General features: G+C 45.1%; 1 protein-coding gene across 2 annotated transcripts in view; it reads right to left on the minus strand.

Moving 5' to 3' along the window:
• Nucleotides 1-25,204, minus strand: part of SIAH2 (siah E3 ubiquitin protein ligase 2) — a 48,608-nt gene extending 23,404 nt beyond the window's left edge. For both annotated transcript variants that reach the window (XM_042460107.1, XM_042460106.1), the window contains exon 1: nt 24,046-25,204. In XM_042460107.1, the coding sequence (XP_042316041.1) occupies nt 24,046-24,531 (486 nt within the window). In that variant the 5' untranslated portion in view covers nt 24,532-25,204. The remainder of the gene's footprint in view (nt 1-24,045) is intronic.
• Nucleotides 25,205-27,801: the final 2,597 nt, after the last annotated feature.

Genomic DNA, 27,801 nt, shown 5'->3' on the forward strand with positions numbered 1-27,801 from the left:
ATTATCAGTTACCCCTGGCTCTTAACGATGGACTGCATTGTTTTTACTCTTTTAGAATTTTTACTAATTAGCTTTTTCTTCTTTTTTTGGTATTTGTTGCAAACTGCTTTGAATATACTCAAACATGGTCCTTGAGTTTCCACATTCATAAGAGGAGGGGATCAGATTATACCTTGCCCAATTTGTACACTAGACACATCAACAGCTGGTCTCCCTCCTCTCCATCATGCTGATAACATCACTTTTGATATGGGCACTCCACCCAGCCAGGTGATTCACAGTTCTTCCACACGAAGGCCAGGTGTGTATAAACCACAGTTGCAAAAATACTCTATCAGTGGCTAGTACCAATTGCCTTCTTCCAACAACTTCATGGGGGAGGTTATGTTGAGAAATGGTGACTGGTCCAAGGCCAACCAGTTGTTTTCATAGCTGCCTGGGGATCTCAATGTAAAGGTTTCTCCAGTCCTATTTTAAGACTGAAACTACGACAAAGAAGAGTTCGGGAAAGTTACTTTTTTGGACTACAGATCTCAGCATCCATGATGCATCCATGCTGGCTAGGTGTTCTGGGACTGTTTTCCAAAAAGCCACACCCTTTTCCCAAGCTGTTATACAGGTTGAGTCTCCCTTATCCAAAATGCTTGAGACTAGAAGTGTTTGGGATTTCAGCTTTTTTTTTTGGCTTGTGGAATATTTGCATACACATAATGAGACATCTTAGGGATGGGACCCAAATCTAAACATGAAATTCATTTTTGTTTGGCATACACCTTATAAACATAGCCTGAAGGTAATTTTATACATATTTTTATTAATTTTGTGCATGAAACAAAGTTTGTGTACACTGAACCACGAGAAAGTAAAATTGTCACTCTCTCAGCCACCCAAATGGACAGTCTTGGATTTTGGAGTATTTTGGATTTCAGAATTCAGGTAAGGGATACTCTACTTGTACAAGGATATGGTAACTCCACAACATACACAAAGGAAAAGGAGTAACCTGTATTTCAATCAATGCAGCCCAGCACCACCAATATCAACTTGTGATTGTATTCTTTGCTATTTTTCAGGCAACAAAACTGGATTAATACAGAAGGCAGTGCAGTACCTGTCTGCACTGCCTGTTTCAACCTGGGTTTTCACTTCTAAACCTAGCCAAGATCAGTGCCAAAGAACCAAAATCCCAGCGCTGCAACTAAGGCCCCTACTCCTTGCTCACAAGCCATTTATTAAACCTATCAACTAAATATAGAATCAGTTCCTGTTCCTCCCATCGTATTTGTCAGCAGTAATTGCTGAAAATAAAGCTTGATCATGCCTCTTTCATCCTACCTTTAAAGTCTTTTTTGATAATTACAAAACTGACATAAAGCAATCATAGATTTATTCAAACAATTGCTGGCCAAAAGGCAGGGGGGAAAAACTACAAAGAGAGATCACTGGTTTGTTTAAATTAATATCATTTTTGGATGCAAAACAAAAGGCAAATTAGTCTGGCATTGATGCACTGATTTCATTAAGACCAACAGATAAAAATTTCTCAACCAGAATAATGAAGGATGCTAAATATAACAACCATTAAGCTTTTACTGTAAGGAAGAGCAACTGTGGAAGTCTAGGGGGCTGCATTAGACCCCCCCCCAGGAGAACTTTGAGGATTGCAATGCCCCCCTCCTCTGGGGCATGAAGGGCATCCTTACTATGTTTTTAGACCTTCTTGGGCCATTTTAGACTGAGATGAGGCCTTTTAAAACAAGTCACTTCCTGGTGGCCACATGCGGCCCACAATGCACACTTTGCCTACTTCAGATTTACACAAACAAGGCTGTATCATTACTGGTAAAACGAACTACTTTCAGGTAATTGTATTACTTGCTAGATGATTAACAGAGTAAGGAAAAGGAAGTGGAAGGTAAAAATAGCTGGTTGTCAAGCTGCAGAATCTAAAAAAGGAACATGCTGATATGTATTTTAACATTTCTCCTTTGTGACTGAACACACACCCTATTAATGTCAGGTTTGTATTTCTGCTGTTAAAAACAAACAAAAAAAATTGCCATAACCAGAAATTTCACTACTTAAACCTTTTGGCTACTTTAAGATTCTGTGACAAAAAAAACTAGACTTGTAAATGCCTACCTGCCATAAGCCACAAAAAGATCTCCAAATATATTAATTTGCCCCATACATTTTGTTGCTTCCTCACTTTGAACCATGACACACTAGACTTTTTTGCACCAATATTCCTCCTCTTTTCCGATCAATATTTTCCAAGCAGAAACAAACTTTGAGATCATAAGGCAATGCTTAAATTAACTTTCAACAGACATCACCATTTGGATGAAGAACAATGTGACCATTCTGCAGATGAGTAGAGCCACGGTTAAGACTTATGAAAATGCGATTCCATAGTCTATTCCCACTCCTCTCCCAGGCCTTACTCCTACACTCCTCTCTACTCCATGATCACTGTCAATAAAAAGCTGATGCTTTAACAAGGGATGAAGGAATGAAGATAAATATTCTCAGAAGTGGCAGGGAGAAAATAGGTTTGGAGTGTGGCAGGAAAGGAAAACTGGCCATACAGTCCCAGCTCTCCAAACATCTCTCAGCTGGCATGTGCATATTATTAGACTGCATGGAGAGTCTAATCCTGGAACCTTGACTAGAAGACAGAGCTCACTTTCAGATATCATGTAGAAGGAGTTTTACTAGAAGCATGCAATTCCTTTAGTAAACAATCCATGTGCATTTGTCTTTAAATCAGAGGAGGTTGTGATGCAGCTCTACAGATGTTGCTGGATTGCAGCTCCAAGCATTTCCTCAACATGTGCTAGCTAAGGCTGCTGAGCCTTGCAGTGCAAAAACATGGGGGGGGGGGGGGGGGGCATGACGTACACATCTGACTTCCAACCACAAGCTGAAATATCTGGCTGTGTGGATTCTTTGCAGAGCATTGGGTCTGGGATCCTCCAGATGTTGCCGGAGACACATTCCTTCCCCCCTGACCATTGCCTATACTGGCTGGTGCTGAAGGAAGGTGGAATCCAACGTCTGGAGCAGTAGATGAAGATGGGAAAATTAAAAATAGGTTCCTCATCTCTGGCATAACAGCTGTATAGAACATCATAACCCAACTGTCCCAGTTAATCAGCGTATTTGCGAGATCCTCCCTACCCCAAAAATGGGTAGACTGTGTGTGTGTTCTATGACACTTAAAATCCAATAATACAAGCAGTACATTTATATTGATATTCAAACAGGGCTGGAGGACATAAGGCATTCTAGATGTAATGACACAACGACTTCATGTTTGACTGTACTAGCTAACATCAATGGGAATGGCAATCCATATCATCTGGAAAGTCACATTCACCCCATCCTTGAGAATCCTGCTTCACATTCTCTCTCTCAGCTGTGACATTTCACTAGTTCTCACATATGTGGTGCCATTTCTTATCTCATTACCACATGTTGAAAAGATTTCCAACTAAAAAAAAGTACAGTCGACCCTCCTTACAGGCGGGCTTGCTTTCCGTGGCTCTGAGCTCACACGGAAGGCAAGCCCAGGCAGAAATAATGGGGCATGTACTCGTGCCACGCACCCTGCCCCATTATTTCCTATGGGGCTTGAGCATACACTCTTTTCCCCATACACGGGGGGGGGGGCAGGGGGGGTACGGAACAAATCTGCTGCATATCGGGAGGGTAGACTGTACTATGGATTCAATGGGAAACCTGGGAGGATATAATCTGCTGCTAGCCAAACAAGGTTTTTCAAAAAAAAAAAAAAAAGAGTGAGAGTGAGAGAAAAAGTACAACAGAATTTGAACTGAGCTGAAAGTGATGCCTGCCTGTGCTATGCCTTTAAAGAGGACAAACAGAAGTTGAACAGGTAAAGCTGTATCAGGCATTATCTTCACTCCAGGAATTAAACTGCTTCATTTATGCAGGTCAGCCTATTGTTAAAAGCACAAGAGTGTTAATAACGTCGGCAACCCTAAATACTCACCAGATCTCTGCTGAATGTATAATCTAATAGCTGCAGACATATCCTCAGGAGTATACAAGCATGGTTGCAGAAACTGACAAACTTTTCACTGCACGCTAAGAATGTTGCAGTGCTGCTCCTGACATGGGAAAGGGTATATGAGAAAGGGCAGCTCCACTGCCAAACTATTTAAAGTGCAATCCAACAAATGTCTATACTGAAGTCCTACAGATTTCAGTGAAGTCCACTCCCAGTTAAGTTGGTAAAAGGCTGCAGCTTCAGTGCAGGACATGCTCCCCCTTTAGCCTTTATTCCTTCTCTCCCTGGCCATCACTCATATCATCAGTTCTTGGAACAAAACATGTTGGTACTCTGGGCTCTGCTGTCAATTTCTGTGGTGCCTGTTTGTTTACATTTTAGAGGAGAAGAAAATCTATGAAGAAATTTCCCCTTCTAACTGCCAACAAATCTGCTGTTGCTTGTTTTGGATTAAGACAGCTTGCCCGTAATTGCAAACATTATTCCCATATCATTCTAGCAATGGCAGCATAATCACAAACACAGCCCTTGCACTCGAATTCTAACACAAAGCTACAAGCTTAACATCAATTTATTGGTATGTGTAATTGATTAAAGGGTTCCTCCCACCCCAGATTTAAAATCTCCCCACTCAGTTGGTGAGACTTTTGGAGGTCATTTAGCCTTGAGACAGCACAAGGACAAAGACTGGCACCTTTGCAGCAGTGTTCTGGAACAGGGAGTAGGAGAGATGCCCACACTGAACCGCCTTGCTCACCACTGGACTCAGGTGGGCAATGCCTTCTACTTCTCAAAAATTATTATGGGAAAAAATGTTCCCCCCCCCCATGCCTCTAAGGAGGCATGGGGCAGTTTCCCCATATTTTAACCCTCTCTGGGCTCCTTCAGAACCAGGAGACATCTTTATTCAACAAGAGGTGATTTGGAAGTCCACTTCTGCATAACCTTTTGTCCAAAATCAAGACCCTTCTTGGGCGTCAAATGGTCAACGGAAGTGGTAAAAATGCCCCTCGCCTGCAGGGATGTTTGGGGCATCCCCCGAAAATCGGGTCATTGCAATGGCTACTAAAACAATCTGGAAGAGCTATACGCAGCTCACTGGCCTTCTGCAAAAGGGAGCCATTTTAGGTCCAAGGGCCACAACATCACTGTGGCTAGATAAAGAGCTAAATGTGGACAGGTCCACCCTATCCCCCTTCCGTCCTTTCTGTTTTTCTTGCTTGCTCACTCTACCCGCACCAGTACTCCCTTATCTCTTTTGCCCTCTTCCTTTCCATTCAGCAGGCTGTTGGGACAAATGAAAAATCATTGTTGCCAGGATATAAGGATGATGGGCAAGGCTATTGACACTATTATTAAGTAAGTTTCTAGGACTGAGCGTGGGCTGGCACTTGAAATATGTGCTAAAAGATATCGAAAAAAGGATAATGGAAGAGGTTGCAAAGTTCTTCCTCTTGGCTATCAAAACTTGCAGGGCTACACTACAAAACTGACAGTATTATTGGGAGCAGATAAGGATTAACAATATGTGGTCTCTAAAAAGGGTCCTTCTCTGCAGAATAAAAGAAGGGCTTTAGCAGCTGGTTTACATGGCACTGTTTTTGATGCTATAAAATGATATTAATGTTTTTAATATATTTGAAGACATTCCATATTGTGTATAAATTTGTATATTATATTGGTATTTTATTGTATATTTGCATATTTGTATGTTCTTTTAGCACTGTTGTGTTTAATTGTTTGTTGTCTCATGGTCTGTGGACTGTAATAAAGGCATTGATATTGCCAGAGGCCTGAACTGATTGCATTAAGAAGACTATTGAAATCAGGTGCTACAGTAGGAACAGGTAGTCCAAGATCTACTGGTAGATTTCGGGGTGATTTGCACAAGATTTGTGACTCCCAGTCTTTCAGCAACAGTGGCAATAACAATAAAAACAAAACATTCCCCACCTCTTAAATTAAAAGTCAATTAAATTAAAAATAAAAAAAATGAGGAGGGAGGAGAGAATAAGAGTAGAATTGGGGACAAGTTCTAGTTTTAATTTTAGTTCTGAAAACAAACTCATGGACTGAGCATAAGCAAAAGAGGCACCTTGTTTTACAAATTTAATGCTTCCCCAAATCACTTTTTTTCAACAGATCCTAGCTAGTAGAACTTAGGGCACTTGTGAAAAAGATCCAAACAGGTGATCCATATGGCAAGCCTAAAGACGACCCATTCCCACTGCAGTACCCACACTTTCCACAACAGACCAACATTGCTAAACTATTTTTTAAACATTATTCAAGGGAAGTACATTCAGAATCTCCATCCCCATGTTAAGGTAGCACACTAAGGATACTATTCTCATTATCCTGAGCTGGAATGGCCAGTGGGAAAGGATTATGGGAATTATACTCCAAGTATATCTGAAAGGCCACACTTCCGATCCAGATATGCTTGAACCACATGACCCCATGTTCTCTCTCAAGTCTCAAAGTGGTTATATTGGTTCGTTGATCTCATGAAATGCTGATTTATATCGAATGATGCAGTTCAGTCTAAGGGCCAAATGGTTAATCAGGACAAGCTTGGGATGGATTTCCTCTGTGTGTACGTGTCTTCAAATTGCCTGTCAACTTATGGCAACTGCATGAATTTCACAGGGCTTCCTTAGGCAAGGAATACTCAGTGGTGGTTTTGCCAGTTCCATCCTCAAAAATAGAGAGTACAGCACCTGGTATTCATTGGTGGTCTCCCACCCAAGTACCAACTGGGGATGACCCTGCTTAGCTTCCAGGATCTGGGTCATCCTGTGACTCTACAGCAGGGATAAACAGGATCTGCAGCCTGTAGGCTCTAGGCATAATATTACCTGGTTATATCCTTCTCATGGTCATTCTTGATTTTGAAAAATAACCCCGCATCAATGTACTTTGGATGACCTTAAACAAACCTTGGCTAGAGCAAGCATGCCTCCAACCTAAGATCTGTCTGTTCTGATGACTTATTCAATCTAGGACAGGTGATCCTGCCCTGAACTTACTGCCTCAATCCTTTGGCGCCACTGACTAATGTTTACTGGAAGAGTATTCACTTGTCTAAACAGGTGGCAATAAAAAGGCAAATAGGAAGATAATAATACCAGTCATTTTCCTTGTGTGACTTCTGTAACAATAGACTGAGGTGGGAGGATGGGGGACACATTAGTGCCCAGGAGATCTTGGAAGACTGCACTCCCTGCAAAAGAAATCAATTTTTTGCCCTTAAATATTATTTAGGGCATGTGGAGTCTTTTCACCACTTTCTTGCTTGGACCATTTTTGGCCCAATAGAGGCCTTTCAGAAAAGGCATAAAATGGATTTGTTTGGGGTATTTTGAAAAAAAAAAAAAAGGGGGGGGGGCAAATATGTTTCTCCACCCCTGCAAAAATTTCAATTTTTTGACTCCTGAGGAGCCTAGGGCCCCAAATGTTGCACTTTGCCGATCTCTGCGATAGGTTGCTCCTTCCTCACATCTACACATCTCTATCAACTGTCCAGGGAGACATCTGCGAAAAATGTGACCAAAAGGGTAAGGCCACCAGTTCCTGTGCTGTTCAGAGAAGGGAAGAGTGAGTACAAGATTGCTTTTCCACTTCTGCCCTTGGAACCAAGCCCCTATGATGGCTAAGATGATGACCACTTCAAAGATGACTCCAAGAGATTCACCTCAAAAGTTTTAAGTGTATTCTTTATTTTTTAAAAAGGCATGTAAACAAACAGCCTGTCATTCAGGAGCAGTGAGGCTTGACAGTGAGAGTGGTTCAGCAATGGAACCAACTGCCCAGAGAGGTGGTGAGGTCTCTTTTTCTGGATGTTTTCAGAAAGAGGGTGGGCAGCTATCTGCTGGCAATGCTTTAGCTCAGTGATTCCCAAACACTGGTTCTCTGGGAATTTTGGACTTCAAGTCCCAGAAGCCCCAGCTAACTTGACCAAGAGTCAGGAATTCTGGGAACTGAAGTCTACAACATCTGGAGGAAAAATATTTTGGGATCCAATAGCAATAACATTTACATTTCTATACCACTTATCAGTGAACTCAACACTCTCTAAATAGTTTACAATATGTAAACCAATTGCCCCCAACACATTGGGTACCCATTTTACCGACCTATGAAAGGATGGAAGTCTGAGTCAACCTTGGAGACCTAGGATCGAACTCACAACCCTGAGGCTACATTTAACCACCAGGTCTCCCTTCAACCTGCATTGAGCTTGATGGCCTCTCAGGGCCTCTTCCAACTTTTATGATCTTATAGCTGCCTGCAGTTCAGTTGGCCCTAAATTCTCTTGTTAATCCCAACTCGAGTTGACCTGCTGAATGAATGGAATCTTCTTTATGAAAGTTCCCGATTCAATGGGTGTACAGTATTCTGTTCTTTGGACTAACAACAGGAGTTGGTATTTCCAGTGCACACTGAGCAGTAAAATAAGGTTTGCCTCTGCAGAGTGTGTGGAATGGGTCTACTGTGAACATAAGTGAGATAGATTGCTGAATACATCAAAAACAGGAAGCTGCCTCATTCTAAGTTAGCCCACTGTTCAATCTAGTCCAATATTGTCAATGTGAATGAGCAACAGCCTTCGACAATTTCAAGCTGGCTCCTTTCCTGAGCCCTGCCTGGAGACTGAATGTATGACTGACTCCATGCAAAGTGTGTCCTTAGCCACAGCCCCTCCTCATGTAGTCACTGCTTCAGATCCTTCATTCAGCTACGAAACACATGTAGCCTTTGGAACATCACTTTCCTCTCACCTACAGCATGGGACAGCTGCAAGAAAACAGGATCATCAGACATGTTCTGAGACATTTAGAAGGGAGGACTTGCAGTTTGTATGTGTATCTGTATGTCTTCACTATATGTCACGTGGTTGCTCTGTGATGGCAGGGATATAAATAATACATGTAAAATAAATAATTGCCTTTGAGCAGCAGGGCGTGTGTGTATCTATAGACCTTCCACTCCCTTAGGAAAGAGACTTTTGGCTGAGTCTCTAGTGCAGTATCTTTCCCTCAAGATTTTTTCTCACTGAAGCTGATGGGAATTGTAGTCCAAACCATCTGAAGGCATCCGGTGAGGAAAGACTCTTCTAGCCCCAAGGTATCTCTTCTAACAACCTCCATGAGAATTGTTGATTTATATCCCACTTTTCTCCTGAATGGGAGTCACTGTTAAGATGCTGTGCTAACAGGAGCAGCAAGCAGGCCTTTCTCCTTTCTACCCTTCCCATGTGAGAGGAGACATGGGAAGTCTCTGGCTCCCTGTTGTTCCTACGTGGCTTTCCTTCAGTAGTAACAAACTGTGGTCTTTGTTGGCCCCTTCACACAGCTATTTTGGACAAGGGCGTGAGGCCAAAAAATGATTCCAGAGGCAGATACACCCTTTGCAGCATGTGTATTTTAGAGATGGGATTGTAATATGCATTTGCTGGATTTTATTAAACATAATCCTGTGCATGTTGAAAGCATGTTTCCAATAACAAGTTGCCTGTGATGGATGGTGGCTCCAATGCCAATGAGGCACTGAATCCATTTTGGGTTTTAGTCCAACCTTTAAAGGAGCTATCCAAGGCCCAAACTCCTTTTGAGGAGAGGGTTTCACACTATGCAGAGTGTCTTTAAAGGTCAAACTATATCATAGTTATATTACAGAAGTGGCACAAGGAGAGGGAATGAAGTAGCTTTGTAGTGAATATCCTAGTTACTTTCAAAAGTTAATGTAAAGGAATTGTTAAATGCATTTTGAAAATATCTTTTTCAAGATTTATACCATTCTTTTACTAATCTTAAAAGTTTTTCCTCCTCAAAAATGGTGTGGATGTGTGTAGGAAGAGTAAATCAGTAGTGTATTACTCTTTTTAACACTGTAACAAGTATGAGTTGCTTCCTAAACACTCCGGAGATCAACAGGAGCCAATTACTCTTAAAGAATATCCTTCCAAACACTGACTTTGTGTACCCAGTCAGACACCCTGGCTTGTTTCTACCTACTTTTAAATGCACACCATGTGGAAGCCATTGTGTGCTTAGCATGCAACTGTTCACAACAACAGGAAAACACAGAGCAGATCCCCTCCCCACCCCATAACGATGAGACAGATAAAGAACCTAGGAGACCTGTCCTAAATTGAATTTTTATGTAAGAAGGAGGAAACCTTTCATTCTGGAAAATGAAAGCTGATAAGAGGAAGCTGCTGTAATTCATGGTATTGCCACATTCAAATTCTGAAGCAAAATACAGTCAGCAAGACAAATGAGGCAAGATGACAGGAAGGTTTTTTTTCTTTTTAAAGAACACAATGCTAGCAATATTGTTTTCAGAGACAAGAATGGAAGATGCAAGCTGGAGGAGGAAAGTATGATTTTGATGAATGCAGAAGTAGCCCCCCAAAAAAGGAGAAAAAAAGGAAAAAAAGGGCAGATTATTCCCCTATATATTTCCAACCATATTGATATAACAAAACCAAGGATATTCTGTAGGACATGTCTCTTGTTATAAATATCCTCTATACCAGGTGTGGGACTTGTGTGGTCTAAAAACCAAGGACAGACCCATGTGATGTGAGGGTACATGGTCCTGGGGGCCACCTCCAAAGCCTTGGCACCTCCCCATTTCTTTGGCCTGAAAATGACAATTCTTTGCCAAAACACACATTTTAAAGATTAAAAACCCATTATTCCTTGCTGGTTCAGTTTGCTTTCCCCAAAACAATGCCCCACCCCACCCAAAACAGCAAGACAAGTTAGCAGAAGTGATACACCCTCTGTGAAAAGCTAAGCAAGCACAGACCACACAAGCCTCTTGAGCTGGGATGAAAACTATGGTGCCCGCTGGAAGTTTTGGATCGCATGACCCAGCAGCCCAGCTAATGATGAGGACTGTTGGGAGTTGCTGTTGGGCAATATGCAGGAGACAGCATAATTCCCACTCTGGTTTTAAGAGAAAAGGGTGGAGAAGCAGAGGAATTCATTCAGCTCTCCTGGGGTTCCTCGAATGTTCATGCCCCCTTCCCCAACATTTACTGGTTGCACAGCTTTTCGCTCATTTTAAAAGTCTCAAATACCTCTCCTAATGCTTACTTACTTGTAGTGAAGAGCTTTAAGTATAACTAAACTGGGATTTTTGGTTTCACCCACCACTATTCCTGAGAACTACTCTGAAACTGAATTTGGCCCCCAAGCAGAAAGAGGTTTCTCATCCCGAGTTCTCGTCTCTTCTGCCAGTTGAAGGGCATGGTCCAGGAAGGGAGAGGAAAATAGCGGATGTGAACAACTGGCTTCGCAGATGGTGCCGCCGAGAAGGATTTGGATTCTTTGATCATGGGCTGCGGTTCCACGAGGAGGGACTTCTTGCAACAGACGGGTTGCATCTCACGCCAGTTGGAAGAAATGTTTTTGCCAACAGTCTCAAGAACTTGATCAGGAGGGCTTTAAACTGAGTTCCGAGGGGAAGGGAGACAATATTAAGGAAGGCGAAAGGGATGGCGAAAATAGTCAAACTGACATAGAGGAAACAAGAAAAAAAGTGCAAGGACCCAACAGTGGGAGGCAAAAAAAACTTGCACAGGCAGCAAGTAAAAGGGAACTATGGTCTGCGATGTCTCTACACTAATGCACAGAACATGGGAAATAAGCAAGATGAACTCGAACTCCTAGTACAACAAAGCAAATATGATATACACTGGTCCCCCGGGTTACGAAATACCCAGGTTACGAAATTTTCGGGATACGAATAAATCCCATAGGGATTTATTGTTTCGGCTTACGAAGGTTTTTTCGGGTTACGAAAAAACCTCTGCGCTGTTTCAAATGGAGCCGCGGCGCAGCCGCGGCTTTTTCCCCATTAGCGCCTATGGGCTATTCGGCTTACGAAGTATCCCGGGTTACGAAAGCGGCGGCGGAACGAATTAATTTCGTAACCCGGGGTACCAGTGTAATAGGCATCACTGAAACCTGGTGGGATGAGTCTCATGATTGGAATATGGAAATAGAGGGTTATAACCTTTTTAAGAGAAATAGGTCAAACAGGAAAGGAGGAGGAATAGCACTATATGTCAGAGATATTTACAACAGTGAAGAGATCCAGGACATCAATCATGGAAGCCAGGTGGAGAGCATCTGGGTAAAAATTAAAGGGGAGGGAAACAACAAGGATGTTACGGTGGGAGTCTACTACAGACCCCCAAGTCAGACTGAGGAATTGGATGATATCTTTCTAGAACAGATGACCACACAGTCAGAAAAGAGAGATGTAGTAGTGATGGGCGACTTCAACTATCCTGATATTTGTTGGAAGTCAAATTCAGCAAAATCCTCAAGGCCTAGCAAATTCCTCACTTGCCTGGAAGACAATTTCATGGTCCAAAAGGTGGAAGAGGCAACAAGGGGGTCAGCTATTTTAGATCTGATCCTAACCAACAAGGATGACTTGGTTAATGGGGTGCAAGTGGTGGGATCATTAGGTGGAAGTGACCATGTTCTCCTGGAGTTTGTAATACAGTGGAAAGGAGAAGCCAGGCATAGTCAGACACGCATCCTAGACTTTAGGAGAGCGGATTTCAGTAAACTTAGAGAAGTATTGAGGGCAATTCCATGGTCAGAAATACTAAAAGATAAAGGAGTTCAGGACGGATGGGACTTTCTCAAAAGGGAGATACTGAAGGCACAATTTCAAACAGTTCCAGTGAGAAAGAAAAACGGGAGGTGTCTCAAGAAACCAGGATGGATGACTAAGGAACTTTCAACCGAGCTAAGTTTGAAACGGAAGATGTATAAGAAATGGAAAAAGGGGGAAATCACAAAAAAGGAATTCAAAGAAATAGCAGGCATGTGTAGGGGTAAAGTCAGAAAAGCTAAAGCACAGAATGAACTCAGGCTTGCTAGAGAGGTTAAGAACAATAAAAAGGGCTTTTTTGGATATGTCCGCAGCAAAAGGAAGAAGAAGGAAAGGGTACTCAACACCTTCTTTGCCTCAGTCTTCTCAGAAAAGGCAAAGGGTGCTCAACCTGAGGATAATGGAGTAGAGGACAGGATAGGGGCATTTCAGTACAGAATAAGTAAACAGATAGTAGAGGAACACCTTATTAATCTAAATGAATTTAAGTCTCCGGGACCAGATGAACTCCATCCAAGGGTATTAAAAGAACTGGCAAATGTAATATCGGAGCCATTGGCAATAATCTTTGAAAACTCCTGGAAAACAGGAGAGATCCCAGCAGACTGGTGGAGGGCAAACATTGTCCCCATCTTCAAAAAGGGGAAAAAGAGGATCCCAACAATTATCGTCCAGTTAGTCTGACATCAATACCAGGAAAGATTCTGGAGCAGATCATTAAACAGAGAGTCTGTGAACATCTAGAAGGCAATGCCATAATCACAAAAAGTCAACATGGGTTTCAGAGAAACAAGTCATGCCAGACAAACCTGATCTCTTTCTTTGATAAAATTACCAGCTTGGTAGATGAAGGGAATGCTGTGGATATAGTATATCTTGATTTCAGTAAGGCCTTTGACAAAGTTCCCCATGACATTCTTGCAAACAAGCTTGTAAAATGTGGGCTAGACAAAGGAACTGTTAAATGGATCTGTAATTGGTTGACCGGCCGAACCCAAAGGGTGCTCAACAATGGCTCCTTTTCATCCTGGAGAAAAGTGACCAGTGGGGTCCTACAGGGCTCTGTCCTGGGCCCAGTGCTATTCAACATCTTTATCAATGACCTGGATGACAGAATTGGGAGCATACTTATCAAATTTGCAGATGACACCAAATTAGGGGGAATAGCTAATACCCCAGAGGACAGGATCAAGATTCAAAATGACCTGAATAGACTAGAAAGCTGGGCCAAAGCTAACAAAATGAAATTCAACACGGAGAAATGTAAGGTATTGCACTTAGGGCGGAAAAATAAAATGCACGGATATAGGATGGGTGACACCTGGCTGAATGAAACTACGTGTGAAACGGATCTAGGAGTCCAAGTAGACCACAAGTTGAACATGAGTGAACAGTGTGATACGGCAGCTAAAAAGGCCAATGCTATTTTAGGCTGCATCAATAGAAGTATAGTGTCTAGATCAAGAGAAGTAATAGTGCCACTGTATTCTGCTCTGGTCAGGCCCCACCTAGAATATTGTGTCCAGTTCTGGGCGCCACAATTCAGAAAGGACATTGAGAAACTGGAGCGTGTCCAAAGGAGGGCGACAAAAATGGTGAAAGGTCTGGAAACATGCCCTATGAGGAACGACTTAGGGAGCTGGGGATGTTTAGCCTGGAGAAAAGAAGATTAAGAGGTGATATGATCGCCCTGTTTAAATATTTGAAGGGATGTCATATTGAAGAGGGAGCAAGCTTGTTTTCTGCTGCTCCAGAGAACAGGACCCGGAACAATGGATGCAAGCTGCAGGAAAAGAGATTCCACCTGAACATTAGGAGGAACTTCCTGACAGTTAGGGCTGTTCGACAATGGAATGCACTCCCTCGGAGGGTGATAGAGTCTCCTTCCTTGGAGGTCTTTAAACAGAGGCTGGATGGCCATCTGTCAGGGATGCTTTGATTTGGATTTCCTGCATGGCAGGGGGTTGGACTGGATGGCCCTAGTGGTCTCTTCCAACTCTATGATTCTATGAGTTGGCTCCATCTGGTAGTGGGTCTCCAGGCCAGGTTCTACTCCAGCTCTGCCACCTTTGGCAAATATTATACATGCTCTATCACTCTGAGCCTGTGGGACTACTGTTTCTCCCTTGAATCAAAGCACCTAGACCTGAGTCGCTTCTACCCAACACAATTATAGCAATATGAGCCATGGCTGCTTCCTATGGAATCTTGAGGCCAGGGGCTTCACTGAGGGGGGGGGGGGGGGGGGTTGATGGGTGCGGACTGCACTGGGTAAAACCCCAGGTGAAGACTCAGTGGGAAGGTCACTCATTGTCTGTCTCAACCCTTCCACCACCAGCCAGGCGGCTTCTGCAAAAGGGGGGACGGTGCCCCATTGCAGAGCATTGCCCCATTCTCTGTTCCCTCTTGGAAAGGGAAGGTGAAGAAGACTGCTGGCTCACTGCCCAGGCCAGATCTTTCTGGGTCTGACCTGCCATTTAGTCAGATGGTTGAAACAGCAGGAGGGAAGGGAGGTGGGATTGTGTCCACTGCTTTGTCCAGCTGCCGGGGTCTTTTGGGATCTGACCAATTGGGGCAGTGGAAAGGAGAGATGGATGGGGCTGTCCACTGTTGCCACCACTGCACTGCACCAAGTGACACCAACACTAGTGGTGCCACTTCCTGGGACTTGTAGCTTGACAAGGCACTGCAGTTCTCTGGCTGAGAATTCTAAGCTCTCCACCCTAAGCTACAAATTCCAGGATTCCACAGGACTCATCCATGGCAGTTAAAGTAGAATCATAGTGCTATAACTAGGCAGTGTCAAACAGAGCCAAGTGTAGAGAGAATTATGTTTTTGTAGTCCCAAAGTGCCCCCCTCAGAAGTCCCTCCCCACATTTGTTAACCTTTTTGCTTCCAAACCACATGGAAGTACAACAGTTTAGCTGTTACTAGCCCTCATTACGCCACTCCCCCCAACTTGAAGTGGCACAATCTCATTTTTCTGTGCATCAGCAACACACCTACAAAGCATGGTACAATCTGCCAGATGGGTATGAAAATTTTGGCTTCTGCTCCTTGCATGATTACTGCCCTGATCTAGACATTCTTCCTAATACTATTCTCACTGACTATAAGGAGGGCTGTTCTCTCTCTTCTCTTCTATTCCTCTCACTTCCCAAATTACATCTACCATATTTGGTGAGTTGACTGATGGCAGCAGTGGATCAATAAGACATCTTTCTATTTACCTAAGTATAGATATATTTTTTGCCTTGTCTCCCCGAAGCCCTTCTACTGGAAAATTTAATGCAAGCAACACAGCTGCCTCCAAGGCTCCCTTTTATCAACGTGACCTTAAGATCCGCCTCAATGTCACTTTAGAAGGTTTAGAGTGCATAAGGATCAGCTTAAACTGGCCTCTTGGGAGCAAAACAGGCATGAAACCGACACCACTATATCTCCCTTAGAGGGCTAATGGTCTCCAGATCAGCAGTAACAAAAAGTCAGGGTGGAAGTGGCTTACCCTGCCACAGGTGCTGCCTCTGTTTTTGTCTTCAGATGCTTGCAAATAGCTGTTTTTCTTCAGTAAAAGCAGCAACAAGCACGGAAGAGGGATGGGGACATTTTAAAGAAGAGATGATGAGTGGTACAGTGGCAAGAGAGAGGGCACAGACTTTGTTTGGTGTGTGCATGTATAGGATCACACTCCCATTCCCTAGGCCCTTCCAATACCTTGAAGTAAAAACAAAGTAGGGAGCCCTGTATCACATTATGCACCAGTTCTGCCTTTAACACAGTGGTGGGCAACTTTTATAAATTCAAGAGCCAGTTTTCTGCTCAAGGATCCATTGAGAATTGCACAGATTTTGAAAATGGCCTCAAACAAGAAAAACAAAATTAGAGGTAGCCAAATGTTTCATAGGAGTTTTGGAATGCAACCAGTTTAAATGGGAAGCTGCTTCTCCTGGAGATTTTCAGGAGCATTCACCATTTTGAAGGGAAGAAAAAAGAGTGAGGGCCACATAAAGAGGGGGGGGGGGGGGGGGTGATATACTGCCCCAAAGCAGCACTTGAGTTCAACACCAGGCCAAAAGAATATACAAACAAAAAAGCAATAGTATGTATATCTTGTAGCACCTTTGAGACTAACTGAAAGAAAGAATTTGGCAGCCTGAGCTTTTGTAAACTTACGTCTACTTCCTCAGATGCATTTGGTCCAAGAGCTCTCTATATATGATTCTACAGACTCTAACATGGCTCTATCTTTAAACAATGGTTTGGAATGATTTTTGTTGTTTTTAACTGCCACCATGTCAATTTCAATGAATGAATGAATGAATGAGAGGCCTCCACATCACCCTGTCATCAACAGCCCTGGCTCAGGTTTTGATTTAGCTAGTTCTGCAATTGTTCTCCATCACATTTGTTCTGCATCATGCACTCTCTCTCTCTCTCTCTCTCTCTCTCTCTCTCACACACACACACACACACGCACACACACACGAACATCCATCTACTCAAGCTACATTCCATGCCCATGATGTATGGGATGCTGTCCAGGAACACCTATGGCAAATGTAACATGCTAATTTTAAGGTGCCAGAAGGAACTTCATCATTTAAGATGAACAAGAAAGCAGCAAAGCAGAGAAGGAGGAAGGAAAAGAAGTACATGGCAGGAAATCCTGCACTTCTTTTGCACATTTAGATTGATGCCACAGTTCCCACACTGGGCACTGTGGATTAACAAGGCATGACCATATGCGGTGTGCTTTAGCTCTGATAAGATTTCACTGAATCATACAGCAAATGGTGGTGGTAGATCCCTTAACAGGGGTGGAGAACCTGTAGTCTTCCAGATATCATATTCCAATTCCTGTCAAGCCTCAGCAGAATGTCCGATGGTCAGGAATGATGTGAGTTGTAGCGCAACATAATCTGGAGGGCCACAGGTTTTCCTGCCTTCCTCTGAGCAAAAGGGGTAAGAACCTCTAACCTAAAATATATCCATTTATAACTCCTGTTTTGCTGTTTGTATTACTTATTATAATATTTTTTTTAAACAGTGATGCCGCTTAAAACTTTAGGATCCTTCCTCTTCCCAGTAGCCACCATTTTTATTTGGTTTATGCATTTTTAACTTTCCCCACCTAGGGCCATCCCCGATAAAGCAAGATATATGACACAGACATCCAGAAAACTTTGCCAGTCTGCTTTGAACACACAGGCCAACTATGAATGCAGCGGAAGGAAACTTTAAACACAAAATAATTTACATCATCTTTATTTCTATCTTGCTTTTCCCCCAGTTTGGGACTCAAAGCAGCTTGTTGTTGCAGTTGTTGTTGGCTGCCTTTGAGTCATGGCAACCCTGTGAATGAGACATTTCCATAACCCCTTATTCTCAACATCTCTGCTCAGATCTTTCAGGTTCAGGCCTGTGACCTTCCTGATTGAGTCTATCCATCTGATATGCAGTCTTCCTCTCTTTCTACTGTCCTCCACCTTCCCTAGCATTATTGACTTTTCCAACGAGTCATGCCTTTTCATGATGTGGCCCAAGTACGACACCCTCAATTTACTCATCGTGGCTTCAAGGGAGAGTTCAAGTTTTATTTGTTCTAGTACCCAATCGTTTGTCTTTTTGGCTGTCCATGCTATAAGCATTTAACAAGTTAAAAAACATATTGTTAAAAATTCACAAGAAAAATCCCCCTAGACAGGGGAAACAGAAGGAGCTAGGCACATATCAATAGGAAGGGAATTCAACAGTGCCAGAGTAATAGTGCCACCTCTTAGGCAACTTAATCCAACATAAAGTAATTGAACAGCAGACACACGAGAAGGGCCCCAAAGCACATCTTAGCATATGAGCAGGATTATAAAACTAAGGGTGATCTTTCACATAGCTTTGGTTCCAAGATTTTTAAGACTGCTAACAGTTAAGACCAGCACTTTGAACTGAGACTGGAAACTCACTGGCAGCCAAAAGTCAGAGTTATATTTTCTGGCTTGAACAAGTCCATGAGGAGACAAATTTTGTAGCTATTGGGGTGTCTTCAAAATTGTCTTCAACAGCATCCTTGTACAAAATTCACTGCAGTTCTCTATTTGAAGGTACCACTGTGTGGGTTTCTAGGTTTCTACAATAGTTACAACTATTCTAAGACATACCACTAGTATCTGCAGCCTACTGGGCAACAACAATCATCTTACAAAATTATGTACCTACTTTTTTCCCCAAAGGGGAACATAACCACATCTAGGACTGGATTTACACCATGTTTTCAGATTATCTGATTTCCCAGCCCAAAGTTCCAGCTTGCTCTTGCAGTTACATCCTAACTTTGCACCAAGTATTTTTTTCAGAAGCTCTACTATATTTCCTGGAAAAGAGAAGAAGAGCTGCATATTATCTGAAATACTGATGATGATGGAACCCCAAGCACCAAATGCCCTATTTATCCCAATGGTTTTCAAACTGTGGAGCAGGACCCTGAGGGGGGGGGGCAAATTTGGAGGGCTTGTCCCCCCCCCCCCCCCCGGCCCATCTCACCCCTTTTCTGTACTAGAAAGGAAGAGAAAGGCAAGGAGGGTGCTTGGAACCTGTGACTGAGGGAGGAGGAGCTATTTCCTTATAAGATGTTAAAACATGAATATACAGTACATTAATATAAAACAAAAATAATATTTTATTTATATACTATGTCCAGTGAAGGGTATGATGTTTGGATGTGGGTGTAAAGGGGGATCACAAGGGTAAAAAGTCTGAGAACCACTGCCCTATCCCATGAACACTGGGAGAGGAGAAATGAGGCAACACTACTTTCTGATACCAACCAGCAAAGAAGAACTAGAACCATTACAATAGTATGCTTTTGAATCCTGGCATTATATAATAACTCCTCAGGGTAAAAAGAAACTAAAACAGAAATGAAGTAGGACTGTTACATTAAATGATTTAATACTTACTATTATTATTTGTTGTGTGCCTTCAAGTCGTTTCCAGGGCCTTACCACACGTGGGGTTTGCAGCTCAGATCCGGAGTCACTGCGGGTCCAGCCATGCGTATTCACGTTATAACATGATGTATTATCAGACATGATTGCTTTCTATGGGGGGTCGTTCAGAGGCGGATCCACAGTCAATTCGGAGTGACTCCTCATTTTTGTGAATTCGGTAACAAGCAAATTGATAAAAATTGTTTTCAAGCTCACTTCGATTTCACTTCAAATAGGTCTGGTGTGGAGCTATCACCCCGATCTCGTCCCCAGTGACCCCCTGTGACCTGTCCCATCATCCCTTGCCTCCTCCTTCACCCCGATCTCACCCCCTCTGTCATCCTGCCACCTGTCCCATCATCCCCTGCCTGCTCCTTCACCCCATCACCCCACCCATCACCCCACCCCTCAGTGACCCCATCACCCCACCCTTCACCCCACCCCTCAGTGACCCCCTGCCACCTGTCCCATCATCCCCTGCCTCCTCCATCACTCCGATCTTGACCCCTCTGCCACCTTGCCACCTGTCCCATCATCCCCTGCCTCCTCTTTCTCCCAGATCTCACTCCCTCTGCCACCCTGCCACCTGTCCCATCATCCCCTGCCTCCTCCTTTTCCCTGATCTCGCCCCTCTGCCATCTGTCCCATCATCCCCTGCCTCCTCCTTCTCCTTGATCTCGCACCCTCTGGCACCCTCTGGCACCCTGCCACCTGTCCCATCATCCGCTACCTCCTCCTTCTCCCCTATCTTGCCTCCTCTGCCACCCTACCACCTGTCCCATCATCCCACCTCCTCCTCCTCCCCGATCTCGCCCCCTCCGGCATCCTGCCACATGTGCCATCATCCCCTGCCTCCTCCTTCTCCCCTATCTTGCCCCCTCTGCCACCCTGCCACCTGTCCCATCATCCCCTGCCTCCTCCTTCACCCGTTTCACCCCCTCTGGCATCCTGCCACCTGTCCCATCATCCCCTGCCTCCTCCTTCACCCCAAGACGGATGACAGCTAAGGAGGGGGCAGGGAAGGATGACAGCGTCCAGAGCCCCACTGAGCATGCGCAAGGATGCCAAATTCAAATCACTGAATCCCTCTAGTGTGGTAATAAAATGTATACAGTACTTGCTCCGCTTTGCCCAAATAGAGACCACAATTTCGTTCCTCAGGTATGATAATACATCACGTGAATTGCCTTGGACCCGAAGTGACTCTGCTTTGGAAGGGCTTTGAATTGGAGAGCCTGTTTCACGTGTGATAAGGCTCATAGGGCTTTCTTGGCAATTTTCTTCAGAAGGGGCTGAGAGAGAGAGACTTGCCCAAGGTCATGCCATTGATTTCTATGGCCAAGCTGGGTTTTGAACCCTGGTCTCCAGAGTCCTAGTCCAATGCCCAAACCATTACACCACACTGGCTCTCAAATAAGATTATATAATGTATGTTTTCCCCAAACCTCTGAACTGCTCCCATATATACATATCTCAAAGATCACTGCAATACTCTTGTAGGACTGAACCCTCCCATTTCACAAACTGAAAGAACGGAGACTGAAAACTACTGGCTTGATTACAACCATGGCCAAGGTGAAGTCTAAATCAGGTTCCTACCTTGCTCAGACCAGGTCTTGCATAGGTCAGGCATTTACCAACAAAAACTCTGAGAATTGCAGCAACAGGAGTCTATTCTAGGGAATGTTTCAGTAAAGGAGCCATAGATGAAAGGAAGGATATACAATACATTCTTGGGAAGGCAGTGAGATTATTTACTAGGAAATACTGGCCCCGCTGATGTCTGCATGCTGACCAAAATAAAGGTAAGAATTATAAGCATAGTCTTGAGGGATCAGACCAAAGACCTACTCCAGACTTCTGTCACCTAGTTGCCTATGGAAAGCCCACCACCATGACATAGATCCAAAACACACTGCAGAAATAATCCGGTTTGAGACTGCTTTAAGTGCCCCGACTCAACGCTAGGGCTCTTGTCGCACCTTGGAGACAAACCGAAAGGAAGAAGTTGGCAGCATGGGCTTCTGTAGACTGTAAGTCTACTTCCTAGCACTGAGCCGGGGCAGTTCAAGCAGTCTCAAAACCGGATTATGTTTGCAAATGTGGACTGGACCACAGGCAGCCTTTAAAGCCACAGAATACAAGCTCTTTTTTCGCAGAGTAGCCAGAAAAGTGTCAAGTCTGGAAACAGTATGCAAAGAGATCTTGTACCACCTTTGTAGTGTGTGTCTGGAAAATAAATATACGCAAAGGGTTTTTGGAGGACCTTGGAGCCTTTCTGAAAGAAAGAAGGTGAGCTTTTGTAGGCTTGAGCCAACTTCCTCAGATGCATGCGAATCTCAAGTCTGCAAAAGCTCATACTCCCACGTTCTTTCTTTCAGTTAGTTCCAAAACATACTGCAGAAATAATCCAGTTTGACATTGCTTTATCTGCTCTGGCTCAATTCTTGGGACTTGTAGTTTATCGTGGCCCCAGAGCTCTCTGACAGAGGAGGCTCAATGTCTCCCCAAACTACAGAATTCCCTAGCATTGAGCCATGGCTGTTAAAGTGGTCTCAAACTAGATGATTTCTGCAGTGTGTTTTCAGTCTTTGTCTCCAAGAAGATCCCTTTGCATACAGAAAAGGGGAAGAAATCTCACTTGTAAAGCATTTCTATGCAGTGGTCCCTTGTTATTATCTACAGAGTTATAGTTATCTGCTATTGTACAGAGGAAAAAGAGGATCAGTCAGGCATCTCTAAGTTTGCCTGGACCTAGCTGTTGCTACTGAGACCCACCTTCCTTCTGCTATGAACTTCAACTGGACAAGGGCTCTTGTCTTACAACTCAGCTTGGGAAGCCATTTTCCTGAGTACAGTAGACCCTTGGTATCTCCTGGGCTTTGGTTCCAGGACCTCCCATGGATAATAAGATCCATGGATGCTCAAGTCCCATTAAATGCAATCACAGAATCACAGAGTCGGAAGTCCAGTCCAAACCCCTGCCATACCTGATAGATGGCCATCCAGCCATCTGTTTAGACCTCCAAAGAAGGTCTTTAAACAGTGTGTTTCACTGTCAAACAGCTCTATATTGTCAGGAAGTTCCTCCTAATGTTGATCACTCACTATGTGTATATCTCTCTAGCTTCTTTAATATTATGCTTTGTAGTAGATTTATAAAACTGGATTAAAGGTTAAGTTTAAATAGTTTCACTAGCTACTGGTACATTTCTGGGCAGAATTCAAAGTGCTGGTTTTGACCTCTAAAGCCCTACATAGCTGTGCTCCAGCCTATCTGTTCTAGAATAATAGCATCCTAGAGTTGGAAGAGACCCCGAGGGCCATCCAGTCCAACCCCATTCTGCCATGCAGGAACTCTTGGTCAAAGCATCCCCATTGGCAGATGGCCATCCAGCCTCTCCTTCCAAAGAAGGAGACTCCACCACTCTCCGAGGAAGGAGTGTGTTCCACGGTCAAACAGCCCTTGCTGTCAGGAAGTCCCTCCTAATGCTGAGGTGGAATCTCTTTTCCTGTTGAGGTCCTGATCTCTGGAGCAGCAGAAAACAGGCTTGCTCCCTCCTCAACATGACATCCCTTCAAATACTTAAACAGAGCTATCATGTCACTTCTTAACTGTCTCTTCTCCAGGCTAAACATCTCCAGCTTCCTAAGTTGTCCCTCATAAGGCATGGCTTCACCATTTTGGTGGCCCTCCTTTGGACCTGCTCCAATTTCTCAACATCCTTTTTGAATCGTGGGGCCCAGAAGTGGGCCCAGTATCCCAGGTGAGGCGTGAGCAAAGCTGAATAGAGTGGCACTATTCCTTCCCTTGATCTCGACCAGTGGTTCTCAACCTGTGGGTTTTGGGGGTCGAACAAGCCTTTCACAGGGGTCGCCTGAGGCCATCGGGAAACACATAAAGCAAAGCAGCAACGGAAATAATTTTACGGCTGGGGGTCCAGCACCGCATGAGGAACTGTATTAACAGGTCACAGCATTAGGAAGGCTGAGAACCACTGAGCTAGACACTAGGCTTCTATTGATGCAGCCTAGAATCGCATTGGCCTTTTTAGCTGCTGCATGGCCCTGTTGACTCATGTTCAGCTTGTGGTCTACTAGCACTCCTAGACCCCTTCCAGTCTCCCAGGTGAGGCCTGACCAAGGCAGAATAGATGGGTGCCCCTTATATAAAATGGCAAAATCAAGGTTTGCTATTTAGAATGTCTACTTCCTTTTGCAAAAGAAATGGATGCTTGAATCCGTGGATAAAGAGAATCCGTCTGGATGAGGGGCCGAGTGTACTTGCAGCCTTGGTCCTGAGAAGGGGTTTCCAGAGCTCATCCAAACGGTCCGATTTGGGGGGGGGGATGGATGTGTGACCCAGGGCCGGCGGAGGGGCCCCTTACCTTGCAGGGGAAGAGGACGGCGGAGGCCACTTTCTCCATGGCCAGGTTGCGGATGCTGGGGGTGAGGGAGCCCCGACAGGTGGGGCAGCAGCTCAGCTTCTGCCGGCATTGGTTGCAGACCAGGTGCCCGGCCTGGCACTGCAGGATGGGGGGCAGCACGTAGTCGAAGCAGACCGGGCACTCGAAGAGGGAGGTCAGCTCCTGGTGATGCTGATGCTGCTGCGGGGAGACCGGGCCCCCTTCGCCCACCCCTCCTCCTCCTCCTCCTCCGGGGCCGGAGAGCACAGCGTTGGCCGAGGGCCCGGCTCCGGCAGCCGAGAGGCTAGAGGCGGCAGGGTTGGGGGTGCTGGCGGCAGCAGCAGCAGCAGCAGCAGCAGCAGCTGGAGCAGCAACAGCAGCCGCCGCCGGAGTCTGCTGTTGCTGCTGCTGCTGCTGTTTGCCGCAAGCCTTACTAGCGCTGGGTCCGGCGGAGGACGGGCGGCTCATGTCGGTCGGGAGCCACCATCGAAGAAGGGAGGACCCCGGCGGCGGCAGCGCCTCCTCCTCCTCCTCCTCGCCCCTCGCCGCCCAAGGAAACCGAGGCCAAGAAGAGCAGCCCCGGAGCCCCGCCTCCGCCTTCCAAAGAGCGCCCCCGAGGTTCCCAAAGAGAAGGCTGCCCCCGAAGGTTCCGAAGGAGCAGCAGCAGCAGCCTCGGCGGCGGCGTTCTCCAAGGCCGGCCCTCCCCTGGGCTCCTCCCCTCCCTCCCTCTCTCTCCCGACGAAGCCCGGCTCCTTCTTCTGCTGCCGCCTCGCCTCTCTCTCCTCCCCGGAAACCTGGAGCTGACGCAAGGCATCAGCCGGGCTGCGTCCTCACGGGAGAAAGCACCCGCTTTGGCATCGCTTTAAGGGCCTTGGCTGAAGGCTGTGGAATTCTGGGCGTTGGCGTCTGTCTTGGGCCACGCAACTAACTCCAACTCCCAGAATTCCGTAGCCTTCAGCCAAGACTTTTAAAGCGGTGCCGAACCGGGTGGTTTCTCCAGTGAGGCGGGCGAAGAAGCCACCCTTGGCGACAGCAGGGCGCCGGCGGGCAGAGCATTGCGCTTCCGTTTTTTATTCCCGCCTTTCTCCCAAAGTGGGACCCAAGGCGGCTAACAACAGAAAGAGAGACAAAGAGAGAGAGAGAGAACATGTTAAAACAAATAGAACCGGATTTTTAAAGCAAAAAATACAAAGATAAAACTGAAAACATTGAAAGTTAAAAATGATAATCTGAAAGCGCCCAAACCACCCCCTCCTCCCTCTCCTCCTCCTCCTCCTCCTCTTCTTCCTCTTCCTCCTCCTCCTCCTCTTCCTCTTCTTCCTCCTCCTCCTCTTCCTCCTCCTCTTCCTCCTCCTCCTCCTCTTCCTCTTCCTCCTCCTGCTCCTCCTCCTCCTGCTCCTCTTCCTCCTCCTCCTCCTCCTCTTCCTCCTCCTCTTCCTGCTGCTGCCGCCCCCCAGTAACTCTGCCGAGGCCCCGTCGTCCAGGCTGAAGGAGGAGGAGCAGCTGAGGCCCTAGGCTTGCTCTGGGGAGGAGAGAGGAGGGGTAAGAAGACTGAGGCCAGGAGGAGGGAAGCAGGGAAGGGGCATATTATTCCTCCGTCCTCCTCTGGGGGCGCCGCGGAGACGAAAGGAGACTCCCCCGAGCGCCCCCTGGTGGCCCCCTAGGCTCTACATGACTCAGGCTGCGTCCACACTGCTGCAGTAATCCGGTTTCATCCTCTGAAGATCCCAGCCACAGATGCTGGTGAAACGTCAGGAACAAACTCTCTCAGAACATGGCCCAGTAGCCCAAAAAAGCCTCACAAAAAATATGGACGCCAGCTGTGAAAGCCTTCAACTTCACAATCCGGTTTCACGCCACTTTGGGACCCATTCCCACTTACATTTCAACTGCTTTGTGACTCGCCTTCGTTCCGTGTCAGTGAAGTGATTCCAAAAGGTCCATCGTTCCCACTATGAAAGCAGGTCTTTTCATTATCCCCTTGGCATCGCTTCTTTTTTTGGCACGATGGTCGCCCCCGCTACTTTGCACTGCTTCAAAATGCGTGTCGATCATCTGCGCTTCATCAGTGACATAAGCGGCAGCCCGGCTTGGGAACTATGGGCGCATTCCTACTAATTTAAAGCTGGTCTGGTTATATGACAGTCATTCCCATCTGAAACTGGTTCAGATCCTACTCTGATGGGTTTCAATAGCGATGAAGCAAGGCAAATGCAAAAAACCCCACTCTTTCCCGACACTAGTTCTCAGCACTGCCTTTGTGCTTGTGGTGTGACCTACAGGCGCATGACTTTTTAAAAATCATTTAATAATAATAATAATAATTTGTTTTATTTATATACCGCTGTTCCAAAGATAGCGGTGAACAGCAAGTAAGCTAATTAGCAAGTAAGCTGTGCCAGAAGAGCCCATCGCGTGTCCTGGAAGAACTAATTGGGCACATGCCGCCACACACCACAGGCCTGAGCCCCATTAGTTCCTATGGGACTTCAGCATACACTGATTTCCCCTTAAGCAGAGGAACCCAGAACGGATCCCCTTGTAAGGGGATGACGCACTGTACATTTTTGTACTGCTTATCAGTACACTTAAGCACTCCCTAAGCAGTTTACAAAGTGTAAGCTAATTTCCCCCAACAATCTGGGCACTCATTTTAGCGACCTCAGAAGGATGCAAGCCTGAGTCAAGCTTGAACCCAGTCCGAAAACCCCTATTGGTACAGAATATGGTGGCCAAGTTGATCACTGGAACATCTAGGAGTGACCATATAACACCAATATTAAAGTCACTCCACTGGCTGCCTATTAGTTTTTGAGCACAGTACAAGGTGTGGGTTATTACCTTTAAAGCCCTACATGGCTTGGGCCCAACCTATCTAAGGGATCGTCTACTTCCATATAATTCGCCCCGTACTCTCAGGTCCTCTGGAAAGAATTTCTTGCAACCTATAAAAACTAGACTGACTGCAACTTCCCAGAGGGCCTTTTCTGCAACCGCTCCCAGCCTGTGGAACGGCCTGCTGGACAAGATCCATCAAATCACCAACTTAGACAGCTTCAAGAAAACTGTCAAGACGGATCTCTTCCAGCAGGCCTTTCCAGAATAAACTACTCGGCCATGTGGTGATTGCCCCCCCCCCCATATATATTATGAGTCTGCCACTTTTATAGGTTTTAATTGTTATGTAATTTTAAATTCTATATTGTTTAATTGTCTTTTAAGGGGGGATACTTTGTATATATGGATGTATTTTAACTCTTGTAAGCGCTTTGATTGTTTTTAACAAAAAGTGGGATATAAATAAAAGTTTAATTTTTTTATTTTTACAGTCGGCCCTTCTTATACATGGATTTTTTATACACGGATTCAAGCATACACGGTTTGAAAATGTTCCAAAAAAGTATAAATTTCAAATATCAAACCTTGATTTTCCATTTTTTATAAGGGACACCATTTTGCTATGTCATTATATTTAATGGGACTTGAGCATACATGATTTTGTTATACACAGGGGATCTTGGAACCAAACCCCAGTGTATAACAAGGGTCCACTGTATTAAAAATCCATCTGAATAAAAACGTCTTAGCCTGCTGCTGGAAAGGCAACAAGGAGGGGACCATTCTAGTCTCCCTGGGAAGAGAGTTGCAGAGTCTGGCGGCAGACACAGGAAAGGCCCTCTCTCGTGTCCCCACCAACCATGCCTGTGATGGTGGTGGGACTGAGAGATGGGTCTCTAC

This window comes from Sceloporus undulatus, chromosome 3 (assembly GCF_019175285.1).
Source record: "Sceloporus undulatus isolate JIND9_A2432 ecotype Alabama chromosome 3, SceUnd_v1.1, whole genome shotgun sequence".
Lineage (NCBI taxonomy): Eukaryota > Metazoa > Chordata > Lepidosauria > Squamata > Phrynosomatidae > Sceloporus > Sceloporus undulatus.